The sequence below is a fragment of the Pezoporus flaviventris genome, unplaced genomic scaffold (genome assembly GCF_033815535.1).
Source record: "Pezoporus flaviventris isolate CSIRO_AGI_PZ_B2104156 unplaced genomic scaffold, CSIRO_AGI_Pfla_v1 ptg000016l, whole genome shotgun sequence".
Classification (NCBI taxonomy): domain Eukaryota; kingdom Metazoa; phylum Chordata; class Aves; order Psittaciformes; family Psittacidae; genus Pezoporus; species Pezoporus flaviventris.
In genome coordinates this window covers 11,160,159-11,181,431 of record NW_026892564.1, presented here as the reverse complement: position 1 = coordinate 11,181,431, position 21,273 = coordinate 11,160,159, and the positions used below count along the sequence as shown (strand labels likewise).

Sequence of the window (21,273 nt, the reverse complement as noted above, 5' to 3'; positions counted from 1 at the left end):
AAAGCATTTACATAGAAATGTGTACCTAAGTGCTAAGTATTTTGTATTTAGCAGCACATATCAAATCATTGATGAATGCAATTCACTTTATAGATTGGTGAAAGTTAAATGTAATATTTTTATAGCAAAGCATCTGATGAGTATGACCTAGTAAATGCAAAGTATTTAGAATTGTAGCATTTTTAGTGCTAATCCATAGTTGAAACCAGGGCTAAGAAATGTTTGCTGTCATTAAAAAAATTCCTTATTCATCTATCAAAGTATTTCTTCTCTCTATTAGATAACCAGATGCTGGACCTCGAAAGTGCATTACTACTTATTTTCTTCCTCCTCAGTTCCTACATCTCATAATAGTTATTGTCCTGAGGACAGCTAGGTATAGATACCAGTGTTTTTTTTTTCACCTAAAAAAGGAATCCTGTTATAGGTACTTTGTGAAATATTTATCTATTTCCTTGGGAGTTCATGCTACATCAGCTGACAATTTTGGACTAGAATTGAAGAGAGTGAGGAAAGGAATGTGGAAATTTGAATAAAATTATTATAGGGAAGGGAAAAGAAGGATCCATGCATCCCTTTGACACATGGGCTTTGCAAATGCTGCCTCACTTTGCAGACATATACCATGTTGGCCATACTTTTTAATATTAACACCTGCAGAATAGTTCAAAACCTGTGCACTTTCACAATCTGCTGTAATGACCTGCTCTACTTTTGTCCTATAGGTCTTGATTGAACACTCATTGAAGTTAATAGAAACATTCTCACTGACTTCAGAGAGAGTTGATCATCTCATTTCATCTTATCTCATTAGGTTGCACATGCATGCCTCCTTTCCTGTGCTCCCGCCTTGAACATTCAGTGTGTCATGATTATCTGCACAGTTGCATCCTCATTGCCTTTTACTTGCAGAGTGCTGTGGAGAAACAAGTCCATAAAACCGCTACCCACTCCTTTAAGATCTAATGCTCCTATTGGAATGCTTTCAAGAAGTCAACAAATTAATGATGGCCAGTCTGAGCAATGATTTTGGGGTGGCTGCTATACAGAAATTAAAGAGGAACCTTTTGAGTCATCAATTTCCTGTGTAGCGAATCAATGCCATTGTGACCTATTGTCATTATCCTTGTCCTTCCTCATTACTTACTCACTCATTCATTTGCTGTGCCTCATTGAAAATGAGACTGTAAACTTATGACTATAGCAAGGATGTCCTCTTGCTTTTACTTATTGTTTAGCTCAGCTGGAGAATTCTTCAACATAAAAACTCAGTAAGAACATCCCTGGATGTACTCAGTGTGTGATTCACTGTATGTACTGTTATGTGTTGGGGCTGGTATAGATGATTTTGTGATAGTCCTGGTGATTTTCTGCAGCTGGTATGTTTGTTTTATGGGGATGTGGGAGGGATTCTGAGACTGGAAAGGATGACTTCCAAGACTGGTTCTTGTGGATGTGAAGAATCCTGAAGACTTTCTGTTGTGCAGAGGACACAGTTTCACTGTTGTCCCAGTGAATAGTGTGGGAATCTCTGCAAGCTGGAGGTGAAACAAACTACTCCAGAGGATATTTATCAAAGTAGGAGTGGTCACATTGTTCTTATGTGAGTGCAATTGAATGCGGATACACAAATCGAATTTGGAGGAAATGCTGTTCATGAGGGTGGTTTCCATGCCCTCTTTAGGAAGGACCTGGCATTTCCTTCTTGTTGACTAAACTGCTGTACTAAAGAAGCTTCCAGTGTAACCTGAAGAGTGGATAGGAGATGATGTACAGCTGTCTGTTGTCTGTCATGTAGTTCCAGTCACATAACTCATTTAAGCTGCCAGTAATGAAGAGGATCCAAGTTAATAACTACTATTATGATACCGTGACATACCACTTATTTTTTTCAATAAAATTATCCTTATCTCTGTGTTACCTGAGAGAAATGAAACCACAGCAGCTTTGAAATAGCTACATTTATTGCCATGAAGAAATATTCTTCTTTTTGTAGTAGTTTAAATAACAAATTCCTAGGGGAGTACACCCGCTGCTTTGCACTAGAGTTCACCAGGTATAGTGATTTGCTGATGGAAAAGTCTCTTCGTCCATGTACATCCAGAAGGACAAGAGAGAGAATTACTGATTTTTGCATCCTCTTTGCTACTGTGTCTGTGACCTCATCAAAGTACTGTAGAATGCCAGTTGGAATTTTCATGAACAAGGGGTAAGAGGCTGTTGTTCAGTCTTGTAAGAGCCAATCAAATGGGATGCTTGGATTGCTGCTCTCTACTTGTGTTGGCTGTGTCTGGCTACATACTAGAGATAGTGAGACAAGCAACTCACTGATTGTTCAATATGCTGAGCAGGGTTAGCTCAGATGATTGCAGATCATCCCGATTGCTGGCAACAGAGCTTATTCTATCCATTCTTTACACCACCAAGGTGAAGGGATGCTGAAATTACAACTATGCAGTGTCTTTTTGAGGTTTAATTCATTGTCCTTTGCAACAAATCCTGTCGAGAGGACAGTGCCAGGCCTTGGCTACTGTCTGACAAAGTGCATTATCTCCAAGATGTTTCATATTCAGTGTAGCTCTGCACACCTGTTTGGGGAAAGTATGTAGTCATAGTGCTGGAAGGTTTTCATCTTCCAAGTGCTTCTGCGAGTCCCTCTTCTCCTTGCCCAGTGAGCTGTAGCATTCATGTAACCATTTTCCCACTTACCAGTTCATACACTGGCCATCAGATGACCCTTCTACTGGCTCAGTTTTTCAGGGCATGTGAAATGGAGCTGTCTCGTTTCCTGTCACAGTGTTGCACAGATATGTCACCACCACCTTTTTCCCTGTTCACTCCCTGTATCCATGAATGAGACCATTCTGCTTCAGGTGGGTGACATCTATTAAACCTCTGAAAATTAAACCAGTGATGAAGGAGACATCTCGTGATTAGTCTTCCTATCTGTGCTGAGGTCAGAGACATCACAGTAAGATGGCTGCAATGTTCTTCGTGCTACGGTCTTGTAGGTCTGCTGAAGGATAAATGATTTCACTAGCACTGGAAATCATCAGTGTTAACAAAACTTCTGCTCTGTCGTAGTCCATGGCTTGTTTCTGTTTCTTCTAGATAAGTTGCTTCTTTTTGTGGTCTCTGTAGTGATATATGAACACAATGTCCACAGTGTTTTGGGGTCAGCCCAAAATCAATAGTGGGTAAAAAGTCAAGGACCAGGTTTGAATTCAGCCCATCCCCACAAGACAACTGCTTAGCAGGACTTGAGGGAAGATGTTGGCAATTGATGCGGAAGGTGTACTAAGTGTGTAAGCATAGGCTCACCTGTCACATTTCTGCAAATCCAAGAGACGGACTTTAACCTCAAGTGAGGAAGTTTAGCTAGCATCCACATCAAAACAGGTGAGCAAGGCTTTGGACATAGGCATGCTTGCCATTCCCTGGGCGCGACTGTTCTGGCATTCAAGCTCCATGTGGGAAATATGTCCATGCAATTCAGCAAGTGCTGCTGAACAGACTGATGCAGCTTTTCAGTTTGCTTCCCTGCCGTTTCCATTCCCACCTCCTGTATCTTGACTGTCTTCTTGTGCCCCTGGGAAATATTCCTCTGATAGACCTTCCTGCCTCTGGTAAAGTTGCTCTCATTCAGACTCTTAGTGTCTCCGCAGGATTGCCATGAGGTGGGGGAAAGAAAGTTCAACAGGGCAATTGCCTTCCAAACAGCAAGTTCCAACTTACTGTATTACTCCACCTCCTGCTAGAAAATCTGTACTTCAGCTGTAAGCCCCTTGACAGTGGTTCTTCTCCACAAAGTGCTTTGTAGGATGCAGCTGCTTCTGAGCTGGGGTTTGCTGGCTGCCCACTGGGGAACAGAGAATTAGTGCAGGATTAGAAAAATACCCTTTCTTTTCTTTTTTGAGACAAAGCTGCTGAGCTTGACCTGTGTTGCTTCCAGACTCCACTCTTTTGGCTTTCAAAAGCAGGAGTAAGTAAAATAAATATATAGGTCCTGCTTTATAACTTTAGCCAGCTACAGTGAGGACCAGGGATACAAAATGTGCAATCTGATTTTGACAGAGTAAGGCAGAATCATTCCCATTATCCCAACAGCTGAGCAACGATCCTAAGAGAAGACTGCTCCTTACATTTTGTATCACCATAGACATCAGCAGTTCCATCATATAAGAATGTTAATGGGGGGAAAGGTAGTCTGGGCAAAAAGTATGTGAGACGTATTTACTGGTGTTCTCCATTTATTGTGTTATTCACTACACCAAAGCATTCTTTTTCCAACATGGAGATGTGGCAAGTGAGATAGAAAAAGCTTGGTGGACTTGATGATCTTGAAGGTCTTTTCCAATCTAGTTGATTGTACGAGTCAAACTTTTTCTCCTGGTTTGTCTTCCCCCTGTATGAAAAGCTCTTGCAGTAAGATTTGCAGAACTTAGTTAAAGCCGGTATTCTTTCACAAAATACTGTAACGAAATTCCTCATGGAACATATTTTTTTCATCAGAAGATTTTCACTTGCTGTTCTTGGCATGAAATTGTGCTACTCTTGCGCAATTGTTTTTGCAGGAAAATGGAGCCAGTTGTCCCAGTAGGAAGTCTACCAGCATAAACCAATTTCCTAGTATGCTAAGGGTTGTATAAAATGAAAAGATAAAATAACAGCCGAGAGTCTAACACTTGAAACTGTAGTAGGACTGTGTTTAGCCCACGCTTCTGTCAGCATTGGAGTAGTGTCTTGCAGAGGGATGCCCTTCACCCAGACCTGCCTCACAGGGTGCTCATGTTGCCATGCAGAGGAGCAGGCTTCAATCTTTCCTGCTGGTTTTGATGGAGTTGAAGTTGCTGGAGAGTTGGGAGTGCTCAGAACTTCAAGCCACCTGTTTTTAGCACCAGCTGGAGGGCTGTCTCACACTTCCAGAGCAGGGAAAATTAGAATCAGACCCTAACTGATTTTCTTAGTTCAAAATAAATGTCATAAAATTAACCATTTCCTCTTAAATGTCTCCTATATGTATATGGCAAAACTAGAAGTTTCAGAGCTATGTTCTTTTCTGAGGCAGCCAGACAAAACATGACCATGGAAAACTCTGATGGAAGAAAAGTAAAAAAAAAAATCCCTTTAATCTGAAGTACAATTGTATATCTATTGTAGATTGAATTTTAAGAAGCAAACTAAAGCCTTTGAAGACAGATTTCTTCCCGAATGAAATCTTTGTTGTTATTTAGAAAGTCATGATTGGTTTAAGGTAGGGTTTAACACGGAATGACTACATTTTCCGTAACTGTAATACTTTTAACGGGAAACTAATAAATGTGTTTATGGTAAGTGGAGAAATTGCCCAGGTGTATAGAAATTTTCAGTGCTGTAATCACCAAAAGAAAGAATTTCTTTTACACAAGGGTGTGATACTCCACAGACTCAAACATCAAATTCCAGTAAATTATATAGAGCTATGTAAGGCACATGCATCAGGCAGTCCCTTAAAATAACCACCTCCTTGTATGAGCTGGAAAGGCATGAAAGATTCCGGTCGTGTATTTTAGGAGAAGATCAACATGAGTAGTCTTCTTGAAAAATAATAGTAAGGGGGTATGGCTGTATTTAAACTGACCACAACAGCAATAATACCATCAAGATTTGAAAAGATACTTTTCTCCATTAAAGTGGTATATGTTGGAGGTGTTGCACAGCCATTACTTGTGAAATAGGTTATTTTGAACTTGTCATATTTGACTGGCAGGTATCATTCAGTATTTCATCATTTCAGAGATCAAAATTTAATAAAAATACTCAAAAAATTTATAACATCCAGTTTTGAAAATTTCCATTTAATGTATTTATTTATACAGCTATTGATTAATGTGAGCTCATAGCCCATTTGATACGCTTTTAGGTATCATAGAGGTACAGGGATTAAGCAGTTACAAGTAGCTGCTTTCAGGGATGGTGGCATTTAAGGTTAGTTTGCAACAGAAAAGCACGGGTGAAAAGCAGTACTACATTAAAGTGGTAGAAGTTTCTACCAGACATAAGCAGCCTGCTCCTGTCCCCACATGGCAGTATGCCCCTCAAGAGCCAGAGAAACTCTACAAGTTGTCATTTCCCCAGCAGTCTCTCCTAGATATAGAAATGGATATTTATGCTGTTGCTTTTAAGTAACCCACTGGGTTGGTAAGTGTCATGGTTTTAAGCCCCGCCGGCAACCCAGAACCATGCAGCCGCTCTCTCACTCCCCCACCTTTCCTCCCCCCACTCCCAGAGGGATGGGGAGGAGAATCAAAAGAATGTAACCCCCATGGGTTGAGGTAAGAACAGTCCAGTAACTAAGGTATAACACAAACCACTGCTGCTACCACCAGTAATAATAATGATAAGGGAAATAACAAGGGAAGAGAATACAACCACTCACCACCTGCCGACCGATACCCAGCCCGATCCCAGCAGTGACCCAGCCCTTCTGGGTAACTGCCCCCAGTTTATATAGTGGACATGACGTGTTGTGGTATGGAATACCTCTTTGGTCAGTTTGGGTCAGGTGTCCTGTCTCTGCTTCCTCTCAACTTCCCCTCCTCCCTGGCAGAGCATGAGACTCACAAAGTCCTTGGTCAGAGTAAACATTACTGAGCAACAACTAAAAACATTGATGTCATCAGCATTGTTCTCAGGCTGAAAGTCAAAAACACAGCACTGCACCAGCTACTAAGAAGGAGAAAAATGACTGCTACTGCTGAACCCAGGACAGTAAGGAACTGAGATAGCTGAGATTTAGGGGTGAGAGATTGTATTCACCTAATTAAATGTAAATTAAATAGGATTGTGTAGATCCAGATTCAGATTCCTTCTCTCCCTGTTTTATGACAGATATTTGATACAAATTGGTTCTAAGAAAGTGCCATTATCACTGTGCTGTAAATTGTTACGGTCTTTTACAGTATTTCTACAGTAATGTTTTTCTTTTATAAGGTTCAGTGATTTACACAGAAACCAGTTTTCAAGTCCATTATAAGTAGGCTGGAGAAACTGTGTGATTCTGACTTCAGATCCAGTGAAAAAAGGATTTAAACAGAGGAGCAATTTCAGTATAGCAGTCTAAGAGAGTGTGCTCAAAACTGAGTTATATAGCCCAGTGTTTAACAGACCTCTGTGGCAGGAAGGACACCTGGTGTTAAAACCTTATTCCAAATTGATTGTGTGGCAAAAGTATCTTAAGTGCTTTGACAGTATGAATGCCTGGGAAGCTCACAGAGTTACAGGACTTAATTCTGGTTTACTCAGTCTCATTTCTACAGGATGCATTGGCTCCTAAAGAATGTGTTTGCTTGGCACTTTATCACAGATAACTATACGGATGTAGTCAATATTTTAACTAAAACCAGGGGTCTGTATTTCTTTTTCTTAGTCATTATATAGGATAATTGAATTGAACTGGTGTGAGTCAGTTAGACAAACACTAAAATAGCAATAACAATTGAATAGTCAACAATTGAGTTATTCTGGGGTTAATATTTCTAAGAAGTGTATTTTTTAAGAGAATTTAATGATGTCACAACTATGTAAATGAGGAGATTATTTTCTTTTTTAATCCTTCAGCTTTTTATTTGAATTCATGTGCATGAATCAAATCTATTAATTTAAATTTAAAATATAATTAAGTGTTTTTAGGATTGGGTTCTTGCTGTTCTTATTTTTTGCACTTAAAAATACAATTGTTTGTGGTTTTGCTAGAGGTATTTAGTCATAACAACTTTTATCTGCAGTCCTAGTCATCTATTATTTCCTCAGAAATTACTTTTATATAAGAAAGGCTGAAATAATTTTCTTCAGTAAGTCTAGGTACTAGATACTATGTATGAATTGTGAAGGCTCTATTGTTAACTTTTTTGCCATTAGTTACTTTCACGGAATTCATGCACACCAAACAATTCCTGATGGAATTACTTTTAAAAGAAATATTTTCATCTTTTTATTTTTAAAAATGGATAATACTGTTTCTTTTGTCAACCATATACAAACTACTTATAGTAGAAAATTGTTGCTGAATTTTAAATGAACTCTGGTTCATGATAGATTTTGTCAGAATAATTTATTAGATTGAAGGCTCCTTCCAGAGACAATGAAGCCTGAGGCACCGTTCCATGATGATGCTTTCCATAGTGAAAAAATTGTGTGTTGTGAGTTCAGAGCATTTTTGTTGTTGAAATCCCTAGACCTTCAAATAGTTGTGGACTGCCTGGCTGTACAAATACTAAAATAAATTTAGACTTTCAGCCCTAAAGTGATCACTTAAAAAAGAGACGAAAGAGGAAGAACAGGATAGTTGATATAAGGTTAATTGGTCTAGCTCTAAAGGGGAGCATCTCACTGGTTAGTAGCTAGAAGCTGTACAGCTGGAAATACTTTAATTTGAAATCCAGTATAAAGTACATGAAGAAACACTTAAGAATTTATTTATTTTTTAATCACAGGTTTAGTTTTCTCTGTATAGCACATCCATTGAATTACTGGAGTTATGGTTGTAGAAAGCTATTTTAGCATGGTCAGGAACAGGGTACCAGACTTAAAATAGGCACCTCTCATATAAATACTGTTTGCCAGTAAAAAAAACCCTGGGAGTTTTGTGTGGTTGAAAGGCCCCCATAGGAATGTCAGCTGGTGACATCAGCAGTTCTCTACATCAAAACAGATAAATTAAATTAGTAATCCAACATAATGCTTTTGTTAGTCGTTAAATTAATTTTGCTGCCTTCGTGGATATTTACAGAAAGAGAGACTTTAACAAAGAAATTTAAAACCAACTTTCCTTCCCATCTTGTTCTTTGTTTCCAGAACACCACAGAATTCCTGCTTTGGAAGAGGCAAGTTGGTTGCTGGGGAACATCAACCAGACTGGCTACTTTAGAGTTAATTACGATATTAGGAATTGGAGGCTGATAATTAATCAGCTAACAAGGAACCATGAGGTAAGTTCCCCTTCTCATCCCTAAAATCTGTTTTTATAGGTGAGCTTTCACTGTTTCATCACCCTAAATGGTTCGATTTTTGTGCTTGCCCCTCACAGGTTATCTCTGTCAGTAATCGAGCAGGCTTGATCGATGATGCATTCAATCTAGCCAGGTATGTTTTTCTGAAGATAATCTATCCTCAAACACATTGCTGCAATAACTCATGCGATCATTAGCTCAGCACTTGAGTGTGCTTTGAAGTTAAATACGTTTTAAACACACTTTAGTTCTTTTTCCCCCTTGATTTTTTGGTTTCTTTCTTTTTTTTTTTTTTTTTTTTTTTGTATGGCACATAAACATGCTCTGTAGCTCATTCACTGCTCTTGATCAATAATTGCTGTAGGGTATTTCCGAGTCTGGAGAGGTATGATCAATTTTGCAGCAAGTTCAATTTAACACTTTTGAGATAAATAATCTCTTTCCTCTTTCTCTAATGAGTGAGGTTTTTTTCTGCTGTTTCTCGCTACTGCCCTGCCTCTCCTCTTTTTTTCTTTATGTGACCCTGCTGGTGTATTTAATTTGTGATGGAAGGCACCTTTAAGCTTCAGTAATTTTTTTCACCCTGATTTGTACTGCTATATCATTTTTCCAGTGTCTTTTTTTTCTTTTTCTGCATGAGACTTTTCATGCAGAATGGTAAATCAGAGTTCCATTGAGCGTTTCTGGAATTTATACAACATTTGTGTTTTACTATGGTCAGAGTTAATGATAACACAGTGCTGGTTAGGTAATGCCTTCTTTATTAATTGAGGCAATGAAATTTTCCCCATTCTGAAATCAGGACATCTGACATGTTAGCAGTGAAAATGTAAAATGAGAGGAAAGTAGCGGAATATTTAAAACTTTTTGATTCTTGGTATCTGGGAACATTGCATCAGTAAAACACTGTGATGTCAAAGGCAGCATGAAGAGAATTCCTTATATTACTGCCTTTTCTGTTTCCTAGTGTATTTATAGCCATATTTGAGCAGGGGCTTTCAAGAATCAGCAGTGTTGAGGTACATTTCACTACAAATGGTCACCAGAGATGTTTGAGATTCAGGTACAGTTTCACACAGAAATTATGGGTCAGTGATGTTCCAGCATCACTGCAGTAAAACACAGTTGTGTGCCCTACCACTTTGTTCCTGCTGCCAGTGCTAGGTTGAATATATGGCATAAACTATTCATTAGCCCTTACTTAACAGTCCAGAGATGTAGTAGGGAAGGAGGCATCATGAGGAGAGAAGGAGTATCCATTTGCTTTTTGCATTGTCCTGCATTCTTGCCATGTGGCATTTTGCCATTGGCAGCAATGAAGGACTAGAAATAGGTCATCACTTAAGATGTCAGTAGACCGTGATTTGTGTACTTTTTGGGCACTAGCACGTTGCAGAGTATTTCAAAATTCTAGACTATTAGAAGAACTACTAATTGTTCAGTAATGTAATAGTCTGTTCCAAATTTGATTTTGGCACCTCAGAGAAGCAGTGTGCAGTTACACAGAATCACTGTGGCACTTCCCATGCACTGAACAGAGACTGATGTGGCTAGACTTCTCTGAAAATCTAGACACTAAAAAAAGCTGTTTCTCAAGTTGAAATTTTAGGTGTGAGTGTTTTTCTTCTGAGTCAGTACTGAGCCAGTGTTCTAGGATGTCTTATTTGTGAAGCACAAAGGCAAGGTCTTGATTAAAGGCCCAATCTGAATTGTCTGGCCAAGTTTTGTCCGCCTAAAAACCACCCACCGATTAGACCAACAATGCATTAGAATCATAGAAGTATAGAATGGCTTGGGTTGGAAGGTACCTTAAAGCTCATGCAGTTCCAACCCCACTGCCATGGGCAGGGACTCTTTTCACTAGAGCGAGTTACCTAAAGCCCCATCCGACCTGATCCAAAGCATTCCCCACTTGCTTTCCAAAGCACCTTTATGGTGACACTGGATCCTGCTGCTTTTTCAGAGATAACTACACCAGAGTGCTATGAAGTATTTCACAAGATTTAAGGTTCTAAAAAACTTGACTTTCTTTTGTTAATGATGGGCTGCAGCAGATTGCAGCTGCATTTGCTACTCATGCACCATAGAAAAAAGTAGTTGAGCCATATAGTAACAGTGTACACACATGTGCATAAATATTCTTTGTGAGTAATATTCTTCCAACAGAGCTAAGTAGCTAGATTCCCACTTCTTTAAAATGTCTGCACAGACTGCAGTCAGTAGTATTACCTTGACTACGTGCCTTACAAGCCAGTCTCAGTGGAGGAAAGATCTGCATGTTTACGAACAGTAGTTTCATGCCCTTATTTCAAGAGCAGCAATAAAATATGTAGAACTGGCTAAGCTTGCCTGGTAGGGTATGCTTTTTGTTGATTTTCTTTTACTTTATTCATCTATCATTTTCACTATTAAAAAAAGCCCCAAACAATTATAGTGATGCTGGATAGCTTACTATATGGTACCTATTTAAAAAGAGTTTTTTTATTTCCCCTCTCCCAGACAAACAAAGATCAGGAATAGTCCTAGTCCATGCTCTGTTCCTCTATCATAAGTAGGACTAGAGAGACATTAAAAGACTGTTAGAAGAGGACTGTGTTGGGGTCAGGCTGTGATGGCAGAGCACCTGAACTTCTAGGAGTGTAAAAGCAGATGGAAAAGCTCTTGCTGGGACAACTGATGGAGAACTGCATGTTGGTGCTGCAGGGTGGTTCAGGTGCCCCTGCTTTGTCAGGTGCTCTGACTGGACACATCAGTGTTCCTAATAGAAGCTCCAAGGGCTGTAAAAATCACATGGATCCTTTCAATTTCGTCAAAAAGTTGATGTTCAAAATGCCATCATCAGCCTAAAAACAGCTTAGCTTCCCCCCCTTCACTGCAAGGCGCAGTGTAGAAAGTCATTTCACTTTCTTTTGGAGCAGTACCATGGTTTGGATGTTACCTTCCTCGTAGGTGCAGTGCTGATTCAGTCTCATCTCCAATGTACAGCACATATTTTTCCCTGCCCATATAATGACACGTGATGGGGAGATTAAATACGTATGCTTGTCTCTGACAGTGACATGAGGAAAGGTGAGTAACCTTATTGACCAGGCATAGAAGTAGTAATTGGTAGTTTAGACCTGACTTCTGAGAAAACTGGCTGGTTTTGAGGGTAATTCGGTCCTCAGTTGTGGTCCCTACATGCACTGATGTGTTATCTTCTTGTCTACAAATGTAAACATACACATTTTGAGAGAGAGAACTGTGGAATACATACTTTTATTTTAATCCCTAGCTATTCTTTTCAGTGATAAAATAATGTGAAAATGAAAACATAACAATTCAAATTCATGCTGGCCCTTTTCAAAAGAATTTGTAACATAAACAGTTCTTTTTACGGTACTGAAGAGACTGTATTTCGTCAACGTACCTTGTCCTTAGTAACTTTTGAAGTACTCCCTACTTGTTGAGCAACAGACCTGGTACAGGTAATGCCCGTTCCACATAAGAAGTGGCACTCAGTTTTTCCACTGTCCTAATATGGTATGTCCTAATATTTCTATGTAGTTTTACTGCTAACTGATTTTGTTTGTGGAAAAAGTACAGGTGTTATATTTAATAAAATTTAGTTATATTTAGATCTGGAGAAAGATGAAAACATTGCTCAGATAAATGATTTTGGAGCACATTATTTTTTTTTTAAGGTGTGTTTGATTTCATTCCTCCAAAATGTTTATTATCCTTTTACTGTCCAGCATAATGATCTCTCAAAAATAAACAATGTAAGTGAAGTGATTCCTCCAAGGAATATTTTGAGCTCTATAACTTTAATTTCATAAAGTTTTGCCCATTTTATATGGAAATATATTCCTTCTTCTTCCTTCTTGGTGTATTTTGGTTCCTAAAACTAATCAAGCAGAGTTGAATCAAATAATAATGACAAAAGAAAGCTAAAGCTTGCCCACTGTGTTTGAATTCTTGCAAGCTTGTTTGTTTTTTAGATTTTTAAGCATAATTCTGTTCTCAGCTGCAGTACACACACACACCCTGAGGATCTGGAGAGCTGTATCCTTGGCAGTAACATAGCTTATGGAAATACATGCTCCAAATTCTTGAGCACCTTGGTACTCTCTCCTTCTTGAAGATCCTTTATCTTTTGGGGTTTTTGTGTGAAACGTCAATATAATTTGAAAATACATTGACTGTAGTAAATTATATATGTTGACTGAGAAAGCAAGAGAGACAAATAAAACTGTGGTTCTATTCTGAGCTTAGAGCAGAGGGCAGTTCAGGTAGCTCCAATAAGTAGTGCCACAGGAAGTAACAAAGATCCTGCTGTTTCTTGAGAGTGTGAGTAATGTTGTCAGCTTATCCTGTCTTTCTCTTTCCTTACTATAAGGGGTCAGTTAGTGAGTAGGTTAGGTGGGATATTTACTTAGGTATCCCAAAGGTAGAGTCATAAATCTGAGTTTGTCACCTTGCAGTGCACTGACAATTAATGGAGAGAAGCATGCACCTAACCTCTCAAAGCCATTTAACCACATAGCTTAAGAAAAATTACCCTCCTAATATAACTAGTTTTGTATCATTCCTAGTTCTTCCTTGCTGGGCCCTAAATCTTAATATTTATTTCCCCTCATTAAATTGGTCAATATTATGTAAAATCAATCGGTCTGGTTTGTGTTCATCATTATCCACTGTTGAATCAGATGTGACTATGGATACCTATTTTACTGTCATCTAAAATATTTACTGTTCTTTCCAGTTCTGGAAGAATCCATCAGTTTTGTCTCTTGAAACCCTATGTGTGTTTCATTCTTCTTTGATCCTGCCTGCACCATAGTCAGCTCACCATGTTAAGGTGGCAGGTTCTTGGTTTGCATGCCAAGAAACCTGTTTTTTTTATTGATGCTGACAAACTGTATTTCTATACATTAATACCTTGTCTTCTGTGCTGTGGTTGAAGAAATAGTTTTGAAGCTCCTGGATATTCAGATATTGCTGATGGCTCCCTTTCAGGTGGGAAAGGGAACATAGAGGCCTAGTGACAGCACAGTGCATGTCAAGACTACACTGACTACACAGTACAAGACTACACAGATTACACATTAACAAAGGCCAAAGATAAAACTTGACAGTAGTTTCTGTATATTTCTTAGCAGCATTTCTTTGATGTTTATCAGAATCTTTTTCTTAACTGGATTCATGAGAAAGTGTGAAGCAGTGTTGTTAAATAACTGTTCTTCTTCTTCAGGGATGGATGGCAATGTTGGAGATCTATCCATTTCCTTTCACAGTTTAGGGGGGGGAGTGAGCTATAGAAACTTCAGATGAAGGTGGTTTTTTTTTTAGGCCAGAAAAGCCTGCTCCTTTAGACTTCACAAATACATGGAGCTATGTCAGAAATGAGCAATGACAAAAAAATATACCCTCAGAATTATCTGTGAACTAAGTGACTTCTCTGCTGCAGATGGACTTCCTGAGAGTTCGTCTCTCTCAGAATTTCATTCACTAGGCCAATATCAGGAACCTGGTGCAGGTGTATGATGAGTTATGATGACTGTTTTCAAGCCGTTAATCAGTTCTTCTTGGCTCGCTTCTTTTCAAGCTGTGAGTTCTGCTGACTCTAGAAAAACAAAATCTGAAGGTAAAGGAAAAGGCAGTGCCAACCTACATTTCAATATATACATCCAGATCCTCTCCCTTGACAGCATCCTTAGCAGCTGGTGCATTTGACTCCAAGGTTGATTCCAGAAGTAAAATACTGAACTAAGCTGATGCTTACTCCAGATCACCTTCTCACCAACTTCGAAAGAGAAATTCACTTTAAATGTAAGTCCCAGTTAACCAAGTATAGCCTTTGGGATCTGGAACATCGTATCTTTAGGACTCTTGTTTTATTTTTTTAACCCCAAGAGAACAACAACAACAAAAGAACCCAACAAATCAAAGCCCACCCTCTCCTTATTCCTTAAATTAATTTCTGGGTGTGGAGTATTGCCATCATCTTATCCATTCAACTACCTGAGGCAGTGCCATCCCCCAAAATGATTAGCCGATCTTATTTCTGGAAACTTAATCTTGTAACTAAGCCTCTGCTTTATAAGCTTCCATATAAAATCCAGAGTTATTATTGCTAAATTGGAAGACTGTTCTTTGAAGTTGCTGTTGGAAACTTAACAAAACTAAACTGTGGAGTTGAAGTGATCTTCATTGTTGTTTTTCTTCTCCAGAGATTAAGATTTCATTTACTGTAGCATTTGAAAACTTTCAGCATATCTGGGCTAATTGGTTCCATGTTACACTTGTTTGTATTACTGAAAGTCCTCTTCAGTGTAATGTCAGAAAAAGTCAATGAAGACCATTTAAAATTCTGGGGCTGGATAGTAAATAGGTGACAAAGGTAGAAGTTCTCATCTAGTCCAATTAATGTACTTCAAAATTTTAACAGCCACATCCAGGGTTGTTGACCTTGTTTTGCTGCCGGTATTCATAAACAATCATGTAGGGTCCATTTAAATGAATAAACTGCATTTTAACTCCAGCCTTCATTATTACTTCTGGTCACATTTGATAGTTCAACACAGAGGCAAACAACAGATATGTCAGCAGCTCCCTTAATTAGTGCTTCTGAGTACCACCCAAGGGAGTGAGTATTACATCAATAGTTTGTATCGTGCTTGGTTAATAGTGGTATAGACTTACTATTTTAATAAATGAGGCCTCATCTAAATTATTTCAGCAGATGCCATAGTAACTCTTTCACTGTCAAGCAAATTTTGGTGATGATTCACCAGCAATTGGTTTAGATACGGCTTCCCTAAGAGTTGTTTCATTTCCTTTGGCATAAATGCTTGATCAATGGGGCAGAGCAGCTGCACTTTTTTAGAGAAAATAGAAAGCTACAAATATTTTAATGTAGCCATCATTCATTCCATATGCTGCGTGACAGTCCATATGTTCTGTGATGTCTCAAAGCCTTGATACCTGCTTTATGTGGAGATACACATTTCAGCTAACATTCGCATAGGTTTGTACAGGAAGAATCAAAGCGATTCTTAAGAGTAAGCACACAAAAGTCAGTTCTGCTTTCACAGTATGTATTATATGTGCATCTAATTCTGCTGTGTAGTAAAGAGCAATAAAGCAAATTGCACAGCACATTCCAGGGAAGTGCTGGTGCTGCGAGAACATCCTGGACTGACATCCTGCTCAGAGCCAGAGAAGAAGTAGGAGAAAACTTCAGCACATACAAAAGAGAAATGATAGACCTGAGTTCTCTGCAGAGTGTTTAGTGGAGGGGTAGGTCTTGGTCTAGTATACATCTATCCTGTAGAAGTGGATGATATGGTTAATGTACATCCCCACAAAATTTGCCTACGCTTCAATTATTTTTGGTACTTCTCAATTATTGTAGCAGTACTTGTGTTTTTGTTATTTTTTTTCCTGTATATTACACTAAATTTGTTCTTGGATGAACCAGAATAAACTGTCAGAAAAACATGACTCTGTTTTCAAGGGAGTGAAAGAATTATTTCTAGCTAATGGTAGTTAGCACATTGTCTTTTCACTCCATGGTCTTGGTCTGTTATGGTTCAAGCTGGTCTCTGAAGTCAGCTTGGTATGGATGTATCCATGTTGCAGTGCAGATGCCAGGGAGTGCTGTGTAATGACAGGGGAGGAGAACAGTCTGTGAAATTTGTTGTGGGAACATTATTTAAACCAGGCCCAGGCTGCACTTCAAGAGAACGCTTAACTTAGAGTTTGAGGTTAAACAAGAGGAAGAGAGTGGCATGAGTGGAGCTTGGTAAAGGCTTCTTAGCAACCTTGAGTATTGGAAAGGAGGATGAGAGGTGCAAATATGGCTTCAAAAATCTGTGTGTTGGTGAGGCAGGGAGAAGTCTTTGTCCAGCATCACAACTTATGCCATTCTGTGGGGACCCTATCTTCTCCTACCTGACATACACCTGTTCCCTGTACTTTCCTTGCATTATATGCCCCTTTTTCTTCCCCACAGCTGCCTTGTTGGCCCTTTTCTTCACCTCTCTCACCTGCCCTTTCACAATAAACACTTTTTTTTTGCACCTTATCCCAGAAACACTTTATTTTTTTCCTTCTGAGGGTCTGACAGGACTAGAATGGGGAGCAAAGGACTCTATGGCTTCCTTGGTCAAGGTAGGAGCAACAAACCACCCTGAGAGGCTGGAGGTACTGTTCTAGACACCCTTTCTTTTCCCAATATCAACAAGTATATATGAATAAAAATCAAGAACTAACTTTTCTAGCTAGAAAGGACAATGCTAATGCCTCATCATCATTAACAAAAACATTTGCCACTTCAGGCTACTTACTGCTTTGCCTACTGTTTTCACCTGGCTGCACAGCTGCTTCTCAGAAATGATCTTACTTTTTGGGCTCATCTGATTGCTGTTGGCCAAGATTGTTGTCTAGAGAAGCTCCAGTCTTTGTGAGTGTATGCTCCACCTGCTTGCCAGAATATACTGCCAGGGTGAATGTTTGAATTCAAAGTACAGATTGTACTTCGGAGGTTTTTGGTCTTCAGTTGGTGACTTTATAAAACAGTTTCACTTGATAATGCTGTGTTAGTTTAGCTCCTCCCTATTTACCTAGAAGTGTGTTTTCCTTTACACAGAAGTCAAACAAGTAATGACAGGAAGGACTGTGTTAGGCTGAGGGTCTGTGCAGGGACTAGAGAAACTTGGAATGCTGTTTTTGTTGCACACTTCCTGTAAAATGGAGATAAGAAAATAGGAGAGAGTGTATGAGAATTTCAGAGAATCTTTTATTATAAATATGTTTATAGGGAATTGCTTTTACAGAAAAAATACCTAATTCCATAGCTATTCTGGTAAACAAAATTCAGCTTGTCTTTGTATTTTCAAGAGCAGCTTTCTGTGCTTTCCATATGAAGTTTCTAGCTTTAAAACACATATTTCACTTGGCTAACTGATATGCAAATTATAAACATTAGAACAGGAAAAAAGAGAGAGATGAAAAAGTATTGTGCCCTGCACCTGGGTCAGGGCAATCCCAAGCACAAATACAGGCTGGGTGGAGAATGGATTGAGAGCAGTCCCAAGGAGCAAAACATTGGGGTGTTTTGGTGTTGATGTTGAGAAGCTCAACGTGACTCAGCAATGTGCACTTGCAGACCGGAAAGAAGTCCATATGCTGGACCGCATCAAAAGGAGCTCTACCAGCAGGTCTAAGGAGGTGATTCTGCCTCTCTGCTCTTGTGAGACACCACGTGTAGTACTGTGCCCAGCTCTGAGGCCCGCAACATAACAAGGACGTGGAGCTGTTGGAGTGAGTCCAGAGGAGGGCCACAGAGTTGATCAGAGGGCTGGAGCACTCTCCTGTGAAGACAGGATGAAGAGTTGAGCTTGTTCAGCCTGGAGAAGAGAAAGCTCCAGGGAGACCTTAGAGCAGCCTCCTAGTACCTAAAGGGGGCCTATAAAAAATCTGGACAGGGACTTAGTACAAGCACTTGTAGTGATAGGACAAGGGGTAGTCGCTTTAAACTGGAAGAGGGTAGATTTAGATTAGGTATTAGGAAGAAGTTCTTTAGTGGGAGGGAGGTGAGTCACAGGAACAGGTTGCCCAGAGCAGCTTTGGCTGCCCCATCCCTGGAAGTATTCGAAGGCCAGGCTGGGAGAGGCTTTGGGCAACCTGGTTTAGTGGAAGGTGTCCCTGCTTGTGGCAGGAGTGGAACTAAATGATTTAAGGTTCCTTCCAACCCAAACCATTCCATGATTCTATAATAATAATAAACTAACTCATTTTTGAGTTTGCGCAAACATGCTCTCATAGATATCATTGCTTGTTTGACAACTTAGTGAATAGAAGGACTGTTTCATTGTACCCTTTCCAGCAAGGTAATCAAGAAATAAAATAAATAATACTTTTAATAATTGAGTCATCTGAAATTGACGTCTCTTAGCTCTGGAAATACTTTCAAATTTCTTTAGTTAATTTAAGTGCATGAAGGATATCTCAAAAATCAGGGTTTCATGATGATGAAAAACATGGCATACCTAACTTACTGCAGTCTTAATTTTCAGCAGTAAGATCATTTCTTTTCATCTTACATTACTATTTTTTAATTCCTTTTATTTTATTTTTTTTTTTATATGGGGGAAAAGAGGAAAAGAGAGATACTGAACTCCAGTTTTGTGGAATTTTTGTTGCATTTTTACAAACACAGAAGGTTTTAAGTTGGGGGTTTTTTATGTTTTCAACAAAGGTGATTAATTCAAATATTAGTCTTTGCTTATGTGGCAACTCTAAAACTGTGCAAGATAATTTAAGCTATGTGATGCTCTGATAATTACATTAAATTTGAACTGTACTTTGTAGGATGCTTCAAATGCTCTTATGTGCAGTTGAATGTCACTTGAAGAGTCCTCAAATATTTTGCATGTAAGAAAACATAATAATAGGCAGGCTGCACCTAAAACTGTTATACTCTCTGAATCCTTTGATGTTGGAGAGACTGGATGCTGGTTAAATTCAGTGCTTACAATGAGTGTGTAAGCTGCATTTTGCTGTTGAATTTATCAAAGAGCACACGTGCATTCCTGTCCTGTTTATGTGGAAGTCTGGAGCTGGAACAAATCATAATGCCTCCATCAAGTCAGTCTGGATCTTTTAGAAAAGCAGAGTCCTTACCTGCTCCTAAGTCAGCTCGACCCTGGGAGTGGAAGGTGATGCAGATCATTCTTTGATGCTGGAGATTACAGGGCCTCTTTTTACAGGTTACTTGGTAGTTTTCTATGAAAAAACTTTCTTTTCCTACCTTCCCTTAATGAACATAAATGTGAGTCATCATAAATTTTTAATCTTGACTTCCCAGTCCTGCAGGAGTGGAAGGTGAAATTTGTGACTACAAGAGTTAGTTTCCCTGTTGCATGGGTTGTCTTGCTCAAAGCTTTTTTTTTGTGTGAGGTTTCGACATACCCATTTTTACTCAGCTGTTAAAAAACTGCTGTTTAAGCACTATGGGAAAGAATATCCTGAATATATCAGTGGGGTCACCAGTCCTTGGTAGGTCCAGGAAAAATGAATAGGGTTAGAAAATGCAAAATACAATTAAATGTGAATGTTCGTTGGCACCAGCTTTCTCTGTGAATTAATCTAATCCACATACTTGATTTTAAAGGAAAAGAATGAATCATAGAATAGTTAGGTTTGGAAAGGACCTTAACATTATCAAGTTCCACCCCCCCTGCTATGGACAGGGACACCTCACACTAAACCATGTCACCCAAGGCTCTATCCAACCTGGCCTTGAACACTGCCAGGCATGGAGCATTCACGACTTCCTTGGGCAAGCTATTCCAGTGCCTCACCACTCACACAGTAAAGAATCAATGAATAAGTATCCGAACTTCCTTTATGGGTTAATGATTAAAGTCTAGTTATTCATATATTGCACATGCGCAGAAACAAAACTGAAGCTGATCTGAGTCATACATCTGTGTTCTGAAGAGCTGCATTTTCCCCCTTCAAAATTATCCAGACAAAAAAGCTAGTCAGGTTTCACATATTTCATAAGAAACAGACGATGAGAGTGAGTTTTAAACCAGCAGCAAGTAAATCACCTCATTTTCATTGTTTCAGCATTGCAAACCAGTTTGCTGCCAGCTTGGATTTTCTAATTTTGATTTAAACACATGACTTCTAATGACTTTGTTGGGTGGTGGGACTAGGGGATTTATGGTGCCCTTGTATGTGGGACTCTCATCACTGTACGGCAGCCCTGTCGGTTTTGTGACAGAGTCTGTTTGACTGGTGCTGGATTTATGATAGAAATAATTCAGAACAGAGTAATAATTTTCCCTTGGCAATTACACTACCATTTGGTACTTTGTCCCTAAGGGGAAAATGAATGTGCTGGGATCTGTCCATAAGTTCAGCGCTCAGTGTAAAGAACAAATCAAGGTCAGAATGCAGCTGAATGCACGCTGTTTCATAATATAATCTAGATCTCCTGCTTTTATCTGATTCATTAAAAGCTCATTTAATGTAAAGATCATTTTTGATTGACATGAGATTTTTAGTGGGAATACTTTGTGAGGAGTATTTCATTATCACGTTCAGTACTTTCTTTTTCTTTTCATTGCTTCTTTTCTCTGTAGCCATGGCCATCGTAGCAATTTCTTCAGTGTAAGCAGAATAGCACCTTGCTGAGGGTTGGTGCCTATGATATTATATAATAAGCTGCTTTTGAAAGGTCTTTTTCCACCTCTGCCCTTGTTGTAAAAATGGGATATCACTTTTCACC

The 21,273-nt window shown here is 39.1% G+C and overlaps 1 protein-coding gene across 2 annotated transcripts in view; it reads left to right on the top strand.

Moving 5' to 3' along the window:
- TRHDE (thyrotropin releasing hormone degrading enzyme) overlaps positions 1 to 21,273 on the top strand; it is a 685,146-nt gene that overhangs the window by 161,514 nt on the left and 502,359 nt on the right. For both annotated transcript variants that reach the window (XR_009743632.1, XM_061454791.1), the window contains exons 11-12: positions 8,836 to 8,969; positions 9,068 to 9,123. Coding sequence is in view for 1 of the 2 variants with exons in the window: in XM_061454791.1 (XP_061310775.1) it covers positions 8,836 to 8,969; positions 9,068 to 9,123 (190 nt within the window). In the remaining variant the exon portion in view is untranslated. The remainder of the gene's footprint in view (positions 1 to 8,835; positions 8,970 to 9,067; positions 9,124 to 21,273) is intronic.